General features: G+C 38.9%; 1 protein-coding gene across 1 annotated transcript in view; it reads right to left on the bottom strand.

Moving 5' to 3' along the window:
- The window catches only part of LAMA3 (laminin subunit alpha 3), a 509,154-nt gene that overhangs the window by 252,458 nt on the left and 244,682 nt on the right, over positions 1 to 12,014 (bottom strand). The window contains exons 33-34 of the mRNA XM_033933874.1: positions 8,609 to 8,724; positions 4,249 to 4,460 (exon numbers count right to left, since the gene is read on the bottom strand). Coding sequence (XP_033789765.1) covers positions 4,249 to 4,460; positions 8,609 to 8,724 — 328 coding nt within the window. The remainder of the gene's footprint in view (positions 1 to 4,248; positions 4,461 to 8,608; positions 8,725 to 12,014) is intronic.

Genomic DNA, 12,014 nt, shown 5'->3' on the forward strand with positions numbered 1-12,014 from the left:
TTTGGTTTAGGTCCTACTTTGATAATCGAACCTCTATAGTCTCTTTTAATGATTCTGTTTCTTTGAGTTCTTCTAGCTCCTATGGCATTCCTCAAGGTTCTATTCTATCCCCTCTGCTGTTTAATATTTTCCTTTCTCCCCTTATGACTCTCTGTCAATCTATTGGTTTCTCAGTATTTGCTTATGATGATGATGTACAACTCTTACATCCTCTTGACCCTAAAAATTCATCAGAAATTGACATCATTAATGAAAAACTTAAAAGATTCATTTATGGTTGGACCAAAACAGATTATCCTTAAATATTAATAAAACCAACATTTTACTCTTTCCTTGGAAAGAAAATCACAAAATAGCAGTTTCTATTGATATACAAGGAGTTACGCTCAAACAAGTTAATAAAATCCGGATACTAGGTATCATTTTAGACGAGAATCTTACTTATCACGACCACGTTAGCTATGTGGTCAAGAATACTTTCTATAGGTTACGTCAAATCCGCTCCATTTCAAAATTCCTCTGTCCCAAATCTTTAAATACACTCATTCATTCATTAATTATCTCAAAAATCGACTATTGTAATGCTTTATTTAAAGGAATGGCCCAAAAAGAAATCAGAAGATTACAAATTATTCAAAACACTTCCATCAAATTAATTACGGGGGCGAAAAAGTTTGATCATGTCACCCCGTTACTTCTAAAAGCACATTGGCTCCCTGTGGCACACCGCATTCTTTATAAAATATCTTTACTCACCTTTAAATCATTGCTATATAAAACCCCATCATTTATTTACAAAGTTTTAATTCCATACTCCTCTCAAAAAACTTTAAGATCAAACGAACAACTTTTATTGGTTATTCCCACCCTCAAAATGATTAAAACACAAAGGCAATTCATTTTTACAGTTACAGCACCACAAACTTGGAACTCTCTCCCGCTTTACTTACGTCAGGAGAAAAACTTTGATAAATTTAAAAGCCAACTCAAGAGCTTTCTTTTTAAAGACGCTTTCAATGTTTAATTGAAAAGCCAATTGCTCTTTATAGTAGTAATCCATTCTGTTTAATTATGTATTTTACTCCCAATAAACTAATATGTTTTCCCTTCCCCTTTGTATATTACCCTTAGTTGTTCTTCCTTTTCTATCAGAAAATGTAGTTCTTTCCCTTCCATCCTAATGTTTCCCGTTGTATTTTGTCTATGTTTAAAGATTTTATCTTTTTATTCATGTTTGTTTATGTTTACCCAATATTAATATTTTATGTACATCGCTTAGTAATCAGTGATAGGCGATCAATCAAATAATGAATAAACTTGAAACTTGAAACTTGAAATGCTACTCTAAAAATGTGGATAATTTTCAAGCCATTTACCCATGAAAATTTATTTACTTTATTTTTACTATACTGCTGCAACTAATGCTGGGTTTTACTAAACTCATATAACAGTTGTTTAGATTGTCACCATCATACCAAAGGTTGGCTATTAGTATCTCATCTCCTTCCTACTATGTCTTCATTATTAATGTTGTATTCTAGCAAATGCTTTGTTTTTTTCTAGTAATTTTTGTATGGACCTTCGGGTAGCAATCAGGCAAACAGTGCCAGTTGCTTAAACTCTACATGAGTCCAATCTTTATTCATATTTTATTAAATCATTTTCATGTTAATTTATCTTTTATTTAAAATGAAAGGAACCTCACTTAACTTATAGTGGAGTGCTCCTATATTCTGGGAGAGGAGAATACAGGAGCACTCCACTATAAGTTAAGTGAGGTTCCTTTCATTTTAAATAAAAGATAATTTAACATGAAAATGATTTAATAAAATATGAATAAAGATTGGACTCATGTAGAGTTTAAGCAACTGGCACTGTTTGCCTGATTGCTACCCGAAGGTCCATACAAAAATTACTAGAAAAAAACAAAGCATTTGCTAGAATACAACATTAATAATGAAGACATAGTAGGAAGGAGATGAGATACTAATAGCCAACCTTTGGTATGATGGTGACAATCTAAACAACTGTTATATGAGTGTATTGATGATATAGCAGCAACATTGTTTTTGGCATATAGGGTTTTACTAAACGGCAGTAGAGGTTTCTACTGCTGGCCAGCGAGCTCATAGAATTCCTATCAGCATAGGAGCATGTATCTTGCCAGCCCTTGGTAGAAATCTCTACTGCTGTTTTAAACCTAAGTGGTTTAAAATCTAAAATTTTAGAAAAAATAAAAAGAGGAAAAGAACCCCATCATGTAGACAGAAAAGTAGCATTTAATTCACAGAAGACACAGAACGCCATCATGTATGTAGATGGGAAAGAAACATATCATTCATATGAGACACAGGGTAGAGTGTAGAGACAGGGCTAGCAGGACAACTAGTCTGCATGGAATGGCTACTTACACATGCAAAAAAAAAAAGGGGGAGGGCTTTTGAAACTTATTCTCTTTGAAGGTAATTTTTTGAGGGATCTTTAAAAGTTCTCTCACTTATTTTATTTTTAAACACTATTTATTAAAAGCAAATTACATCACTTTTCCATATAATCACCTGTTTTGCAATACATTTTTCCCAGCGTCCTACTAACTTCTTAATGCCATCAGAAAAGAATGTTTTTGGATGAGTGCGAAAATACAATAGTGCGGAAACCTTTTGAAGAACCCTCGTATTAACAGGGCAGTGCCTAGACTGAAAGCAAATATGTTGCACCCATTTAAAAAAGGCAACATGTGCACCTCTATGGCATTATATAATTACCCCGATGGAAAATGGGCACAGACATTTTACACCAGCACATGGCCATCTAAGGAGTCCTTTTACTATGATGCACTAATGAATTAGTGTAACTTAAGTGCCATGTAGCCCATAGGTAATCTTGGGCTGTACTACATTTAGCATATGCTAAATCTGTTAGCACATCTTAGAAATACAAACAAACACTGCAGCTTTGCCCACCCTCAGGAATGCCTATGAAAAAATACACACTATGGGCTAGATTACTTAAGGCCACGGATTGGATCCAATCCGTGAGTGATCCGATCCGATCCAATCTGTGAGCGATTTGATCCGTGGCAGGGGGGCTGATTCACAAAGCGCCCTCATGCAAATGAGGGCGATCGGAATCACACCCCCAACCGACCGCATGGATCGCTCTCCAGCGATCCTGACGCATGCGCAGACCATCTTCTTTGCCTGTAGCTGGTCTGCGCATGCTCTCCGTGCTGGAAATTCTCGTCTCAACTCTGCACCGGGTGTCTTGGCGAGGGCAGGGGAAGGAGTGCCAGCAACTGTTTGCTGGTAGAGTATATTTCTAAGTGTGTTTGCTACCCGACAATTTTTTAAGTGCCTACATCTGTGTGTAAAATGCTGTTTTATGTGCAATAAGGGAGTAATTCTCAAAAGATTGCCAAAATTTAGAAGCTAGCATGATGTGTGCTAAGCACAAAGTCTGTAGTTAGGCGCCTAACTTTAGGTACAAGCTAGTGTAAATGCTCACACCTAACTGCTGTCATATGTGTAATTCACAGTATTTTATAACCTGTGTGAATAAGTGCTAGGCCAGACCTGCCTATGCCCCACCCGGGTTCATGCTCCTTTGCAGTTGTGCACTATGGATTTTGTGTGCAAAATTTGTACATTCTTAAGCGCAATTAGGTCAATGTCTTGCAAACTTTTCCAAGCCATAGTACACTAAACTCAGGGCCATGGCTGGAAGGCCTCCACATATGTGCAGGGGTTGTTGTGATGATATCATGCATATGTGTGATGTCATCACGTCAACATCCACGCATGCATGGAGGCCCTCCAGACAGGGCCCTGAGATTGTTAATCCTGAAATTACTACCCTGGTGGGGAGGTGAGGAGAGCAGAAGAGGCACCTGCGAGAAGGAGAGGCGCCAGCACAACTGACTTGCCAACATGATGTGCCTCTCGCGCATACCTGAAATCTTGCCGTGACACACAGTTTGCAATACAGTGAATTAGGTGCATAGCTTGATTAGTGCCAATTAACATAAATCATAGTCAATAATTGGTTAATGCCAATTAGTAGCTAATTATTAAATTAAATAACTGACACTATTCTATAACTTGTGCACATAAGTTTATTAGGAGGTAAATGCTTACAAAATGACCCCCCTAAAGGACCGGTTCATAAAAACATGGTTTCATGTAAACATCAGAAAGTTATTATTTTGAAGTCAACAGCCTACTTGAGAATATTTACACCTGGCTTACTTACATTTGCAGTATGGAAATCCATAGTAACCAGTTGCACATTGGGAACAGCGACGACCGATGATATTAGGTCTACAAGGACACTGTCCCCCGTCAGGACTGCAGGTATGGCTATGGGAGCCGGTCTTGTGGCAATTACAGGGCAGTGCTCCATCTTTATAGAAAGCCGTCAACGAGTTTACAACATTTTTGCAGAATTCTGGTGCAGTCACAGAACTGCCAAAATACATAAAAAAAAATACCCCATAAAGAAAGTTGGGAAAGAAAGAGATGGGAAGTGCATCCTACATTAGGAAACAGAATATTCCTACTTAGCCATTAATAGAAAGATGAAGGCTGGTGGAAGCTTGTAGAACCTAACAACTAACTGTTCAAACTATTAAAATAAGAAAAACAAAAATTACAGAAAAATTTAAAAACGTGCTTTTTATTTTATTTGGTACATCTGAAAAATAACTCTACACTAGGGGCATCTGAGGGCAAAAGGGACTTATATTTAATTAATACCACACCAAATTTCTGGAATATTTCATTTAAAATAGGTTTCTGTTCAACAGCATTCCCATTTAAAAGATCCACTCATCAAAAACACGGGTGATTAGGAATATTCCTGAATATTTCTAACACACATACATCAAGAAGTGATAGTCATCCTGCATCCCTTACAGGTTTTACATCATGGTTGTTCTGAAAGTCTGGAAGAATATCTCCTGCTCTGTTTGGAAAAATATCACAAATTCCCTCACCTGGAATGGGATCCAACTGGTTCACTGGTTCATAGTGTCTGTGATGTCATTTGTGACCTCACAGCCAGTATTATGACTCTCTGACAGTCTGTTGAAGACCACAAAGAGAGCAGCTTGAAGAATTTCAAAGGGAGTGATTTAACAGTACAATCAGAATGAATGAAGTACCACGGAAGTCATCATGGGTTCAGTCTTTAAATTAGATCTTCAGTTCCAATATTCATAGTTAAGTGAGCTGTGCTCATTGCTTAAAAGTGACATCCAATAACTAGATTCAGCACCCATGATTCCAAGTTTTTGAGAGAAGCTCTGGTGTATTTGCCCAGCCCAGAAATATCTGTGCACGGACCAAACTAAGTAAGATGAAGGAAGGTTGGGGTTGGGGATAAACAATAGGAGAAAAAAAAAGTCCTCAGACAGTTATGAATAAAGGCTCATAGCATCAGAACCTGCCTGGATCAAAAGAAAAAATAGCTTGTAGAGAGTCTGCTTATGTCTGTGACTCCCAGACTGGGGTTGAAACCCTATATGGGATCATATCGTCAATGTATTAGGTCACAGAAACAGGGCCACATCGTTCTCTCTGAACTACTGTGAATTAGGCCCAGTAGTGGCAGTCAGAATGGGGATTTCTGTTAAACTGGAAACCCATGACGAGCTCTGGGATCTGTGGGCGTATACCGACACACAGGACCTGCACTATTTCATCTCTGGAAGATACTGTTGCCTCCATCACCGCTGCTGCATTTCTCTTTTGGATCAGTGGGGGAAGAAGTGAGGGAGGGAGGGAAGACCTGCCATTTTGTCTGCATCATCATCATCTAAGATCATGTGAATTTTCAGTGGTTAAAATGGGGTCATATTGGAAAAAGTTTGGAAAACACTAGTTTAAATCATTTTGAGGTTTGTTCTGGTATTTCTTTTCAGCGAATTGTTTTTGGGAACAGGAAAAAAAAAAGGATTTGGGATTTAGTTTAGCCTTTTCAGTAGCAGTTCAAGGTGAAACATATTGGTAGCCTTAAGCTCTCATCAATAGCAAAAGCACCATTTTCATCCCGTAATCAGTCCTTCTATTAGTGGAATTAGAAAAGGTTCAAAGAAGAGCGATCAGGATGATAAAGGGGATGGAATTCCTCTCATATGAGGAAAGACTAAAGAGGTTAGTGCTCTTCAGTATGGAAAAGAGATGGCTAAGGGGAGATATGATGGAAGTCTATAAAATCCTGAGTGGTATAGAATGGGTACAAATGAATCAATTTTTTACTCCATAAAAAATTACAAAGATTAGGGAATCCTGATGAAGTTACAGGGAAACGGGAGGAAATTTTTTTTACTCAAAGAACGTGTCACCAGAGGATGTGTTAACACTGGTTAATGTAGCTGGGTTTAAAAAAGGTTTAGACAAGTTCCTGGAGGAAAAGTCCATAGTCTGCTATTCAGACAGACATGGGGGAAGCCAATGCTTACCCTGGGATTGGTAGCATAGAATTTTGCTACTATTTGGGTTTTTTGCCAGGTACTTGTGACCTGGATTGGCCACTGTGAAAACAGGATACTGGGCTAGATGGACCATTGGTCTGACCCAGTATAGTTATTTTTATGTTCTTAACCCTTTCAGGACCATAAGGATCGTAGGCCAATTTTTGTGGTTTTGACGACATTTTTATGGTAAAAAGGGCTTGCAGATGCCAAAAAATTGATTTTTATTGTGAAATATCATTATTTTTTTAAAAAAAAATCACACTTCTGGCTTATGGACAGTGTGGCAAGTGAATCTTCTCGTCAATCTGGCAACGACGCTAATGAATGAATGTCGGAACCAGTTTGTTTACATAAAGGCAGTATCATATGGAATCCGTACATATCAAATTTAGAACTGTAGACTATCCCAATCAAAATTTATAGGATTTTAAAGTTATGGGACAAATATGTCCCTTGGTCCTGAAAGGGTTAATGACTTCTGGTGCCCATTATCCTGAATTTGAGGTTAGTTCTGTGTGAGAAAACCAAGAGTGGATCTTTGGACATAAACACCTCATTTTTCACACAGTATACAATACAATGATGTCAGTTCACTCAGGCCAGCTCAAAAAAGCTAATCCACTCCTGATTTTGTCCTATTACATCAGTGGTTGCCAATGTGTAGCCCCCGAAGTCCACCACTGTGGCCGTCAAAGATTTGGTTGATATTTATATCCTCTACATCCCAAAATCTGTGCGGATTACATAACAAACGCAATGCATAGCAAACGCACAAAACAGCACATGCTCAACAGCAGAATCATATCACATATTAAGAGAAAGCTTATTGAAAATAATATGTCATCATACATTTACTCTTCAAATTCTGTAAATGTACTAATTTCAGTCTTGCCCACTTGATATAGTAATTGAAATAATCTCTTAAATGTGTTTACTTAGGTGTTTCATTTATGTAATTTGCTATTGTGAGTTTTTAAAATATATCCCTGAAGTGTTGCAGATTCAATATCAGTATTAATTTTTGATGTTTAATATCCAGTCTGAGCAAGCAGGTCAAGGCGGTTTACAAAATTAGTAGAGAAGAATGGTGAATACCTGGAATTTTGGAGGAGAGATCTCGTGCTTGGAGAGAGACTTTCACTGCACTGGCTTAGAACATCAGCGGTGCCCTAGATGGCTTCTACTACATCATCAAGTGGGGTCGTTGTTTGTTCATTAGGTTATATAAATATCTGTTTGTGTTTTATTATGGATTTTGTTTTGTTTTTTACATTAAGTGTAACTGTAGTCTATAAGGTGTATGAGACAAATCAATCCATCAACTTTATTAAATGGAAAAGGAGGCTTCTGACAGGTAAGAAAAAAACACCAGGAGAGGAGGGACAGGGGAGATATGATACAGACATTTAAATACTTGAAAGGTATTAATATAGAACCAAATATTTTCCAGAGAAGAGAAAATGTAAAACTAGAGGGCATAATTTGAGGTTGCAGGGAGGAAGACTCAGAAGCAATGTTAGGAAATTCTTTTTCACAGAGAGGGTGGTAGATACCTGGAATGCCCTCCCAAGGGAACTGGTGGAGAAGAAAACAGTGATGTAATTCAAAAAAGTATGGGATAAACACATGATCTCTAATTGGAAAACAAAGGATGTAAATTAAAGAGCTAAGGCTGGTGCTAGTAATGCACAGACTTGCACGGTCTGTATCCCATATGTTGTAATTTGATGTAGTATGGACAGGGGAGGGAATCAATGGGAACTCCACTAACTTGGAACATGAGGATGTCACTGGCCAGACTTTATAGTTGATATCCTGCAAACAGGCTAGTTGGATAGGCGGGAGTGAGCTTGGATGGCAACTTTAGCATTTGGAACCTAGGACAATATCAGGTGGGCTTTACGGTCTATGACCCAGAAATATCAAAGAGACAAGTTAATTTAATCATGTATTTTTAATGGGTATAACTAATGGCAGTAGACTGGCTGAATCGTTCAAGTCTTTATCTGCTGTCATTTACTATGTTACTATGTTAAATATTCTAACTGCAAATCTTACCTCTGTGGCTTTGTGGGGGCTTCATAATTGCCTATCATAACATAGAATATCCAAAGACTGAAAAAAAATAATGCTTACTCAATGTGAAAGCTGTTGCTTCCACAGTTAGTGATAAAGTCAAACGACTTATCCAAAGGTTTTTCCTGGAGTAGGTCATAATTGTAGTTATCAGCCGGAATAATCAAAACATGATCCTGCAAGAACAACAGCAATGGCATTGGAATGTCTGTAAAACAGAGGGATATTAAAAGTGTTAACAAATGTATCAGTAGCACTGGATTTTCTGAAATGAGGCAGTGGCCATGATGACAGTGTTACGAATGCAGCATATGTGTAAGTAGTTCTGGAGAGAGTGCTAGCTGCTAGGGCTGAACTTTGAGACTTTTGTCATTCAGTGCACATGACAAAATGGAATGGCCTTGTTCAAACCTAGGAAGGTGTTTTCTTATCTTATCTTCCTTTCCCCTCTTCCTATTTTTTCCTGATATGAATGAGCCCCATATACCATAGAGATGTCCTTTTACCTCCCAGCATTAAGAAGTGTCTTTTTTCCAGAGTTCCTGGAAAAGCAAGCTTCGTTCTACTCACTCTTTATACCAAGAGGGTTTCACTACAGATTCTTCACACTTCCCCTTCTCAGTATAGGTGTATCAAGCAGAAGATTTTTTTTCTTAACCTCTCTCCCTCCCTGCCCCATTTCTGGTCTGTTTTCTTTCATTGAGTTTTGGTTTTCTGTTATTTTGTTTCAACACATACTTTAATGAATTACTGCACATCAAGGGCTAAATTCTATATGATGTGTCCAAAAAACTGTACTTAAAGATATGTGCGGTTTATAGAATAATGCTTATGACCAGGAACTGTGACTAAATTTAGGAATGGTATCTATTCTAGCAAATAGTGCACAAATGAATGAGTAAACTCGGTTTAGAGCACACAAATACTATCAATAAACACTTGTCCCTGAACTACTGTGCTTAAAGTTTGGATCTTCAGAGGTTTCCAAGGTGAGCTTCGTATAGATTTTATGAGGACTAGTTCACCATCACTTCTTCATTGTTGCATTTTAAAAATCTAATAATATGACTTTTGTTACTAATAAATCTTCATAGACTTTAATACTTATGCCCCAGGCACATTAGATAGATGCCTATGGCCTGGCAGCCCTAGGTAGGCCCACTCTTGCTATTGGAAGCTAAGCAGGGTTAGGCCTGGATGGGGACAACTGGGGAATACCGGCTGCTGTAGGTTACAGGGCCCTATGTTGGGCAGCAGCAACATAGTGGAGCCACACATTGCACAGGAGAAGGCAATGGCAAACCACTCTTGTACTCTGCCTTCAAACATCACAGCCATGGTTCGGTAGTCAACTTGAAGGTATATTTACATATTAGATAGACTGTGAGCCTACCAGGACAGATAGGGAAAAATGCTTCAGTACCTGAATAAATTCATGAAAACCATTCTGAGCTGCCCTGGAAGTATAATGAGCTTCTTAAGTGGTGCTTGATAAGATTGGAGAATGGCTTGAGAGCCATTTTTGTTTGCAGGTGTAGCACTCTCTTTAGGGCTAAACAGAGTGGAAATTTTCAGGAGGAACTTGGGATAAGAGTATGCTACGAAATCCTCTGTCTGAATAGGCAGCTGTGCAGACGAAGTCAAATTTTGGACAGAGGGAATATCATCCTCAGGGTCTGACCATGCTCCTGGAGAAGTTGAGAAATGAAGAGGAGAGAAACAGAGAGATGTCAAAGGGCCCCAGTCTGGATCCTGGAGAGGATCTGAAGGTGGGAAAGAGACGGGCCCTGACGGGGTAGATGGGAGGACTGATCTGCCTATAAGGAAGCCTGTTGCAGAGGTATGGAAACACAGGTGTAGGAGTTGGCAGGGATAGAGGACTTGGCTGGAGGAAAGCAGTACTATCTTGAATGAAGTGCTGCAGGAGTATTAAAAAGTAAGATGACTGGGGTATCTGCTGGTGAGATGACTGGGGTATCTCTTGAGTGAGAAGAGGCCTAGGGGGTAGCAAGGAGGGCTGCTTTGGAGGAATAGGATCTACAAGGAGTTTTCTTTTCTTTTTTACCTGGTAATTGGTAGGAAGTGACAAGGAAGGAGGGGGGGTTGGGTTTTGAAATGTGGGAAGTAGTAATTGTCTGAAAATATTGATCTGCGATAGGGAAAGACCGCGAGACCAAAACTGAACCCATGGGAGACTTCCTGCTGCTGGCACTTAGCTGAGTGAGAAGGTCACGAGCCAGCAGCTTGAAGAGGAGCCATTGAAGTCGGAGGTGAGGGGGTAGCGGCTCTGCCTCCTTTTGACGGTCTGATCCTCTTGAATTTTTTTTTTTTTTTAATCTTTATTCATTTTCATATCTTACAACAAGTGTAAGATATTCAATCAGAGAATTCTTACAAATCACTTGACAGTCTTATCTATTATTTTCAAAAGCATATAAAAGAACCCCTCCCTCACCCATCCCATCCATTAGGAATAAACCAATTAAAACATATAGCATACATCCCAATCCCACACTAATTATACTCTTATATAATAAAAAGGTGTTTAATGTATCTAATCATTAGAATATGTAATCAGTGGCCCCCAAATCTTTTTAAAATTATTATAATTTCCTTCCTGTATAGCAAGCACTCTCTCCATTTTATAAATATGACAGACTGAATTCCACCAAAAGGTATAAATAAGTTTAGTATAATCTTTCCAATTTCCAGTAATATGTTGAATGGCAACCCCCGTCAGTATTAGCAAAAGTTAATTGTTATTTGCTGAAATTTGACTCTTCAATCTCATAGATGTTCCAAATAAAATTGTATCATAGGATAGGGCAACATGATTTTTTAACAGTGAATTAATTTGAGACCAAATTAACTTCCAAAAGGCATTTACATAGGGACAGAAAAAAAGTAAATGATCTAAAGTCCCAGCATCTAAATTACAATGCCAGCATCTATTAGACCTAGAGCTATCCAACTTCTGTAAACGAACTGGGGTCCAAAAAGCTCTATGCAACAAAAAGAACCAAGTTTGTCTCATAGATGCTGACCTTGTACAGTCAAACCTCGGTTTACGAGTAACCTGTTTTGCGAGTGTTTTGCAAGACGAGCAAAACACTCAGCAAACTTTTGACTCATAAACCGAGCATTGACTCGATTTGCGAGCCCCCACCCAACCCGACCTGACTGCGGGAACCAACAGTATTGCTCCCCTCGAGGCCACTGGCGCTGCTCCCTCCCTTCAAAATCATCTCCTCCCGATCTACTGACCGGCCCTGTCCTTACCTGTCTGCCACCAGAGTTAGAAAGGGCCTGCCGCCAGTCTACTGCTGAGCCTTGAGCATCTGCGCATGCTCAAGGCCTTCTGGATCTCATCCTCACCGAGATTCTCATGAGACTCGAGATCTCATGAGAATCTCAGAGAGGGTGAGATCCAGAAGGCCAGAGCATGCGCAAATGCTCAAGGCTCAGC

This window comes from Geotrypetes seraphini, chromosome 2, assembly GCF_902459505.1.
Source record: "Geotrypetes seraphini chromosome 2, aGeoSer1.1, whole genome shotgun sequence".
NCBI classification, from domain to species: domain Eukaryota; kingdom Metazoa; phylum Chordata; class Amphibia; order Gymnophiona; family Dermophiidae; genus Geotrypetes; species Geotrypetes seraphini.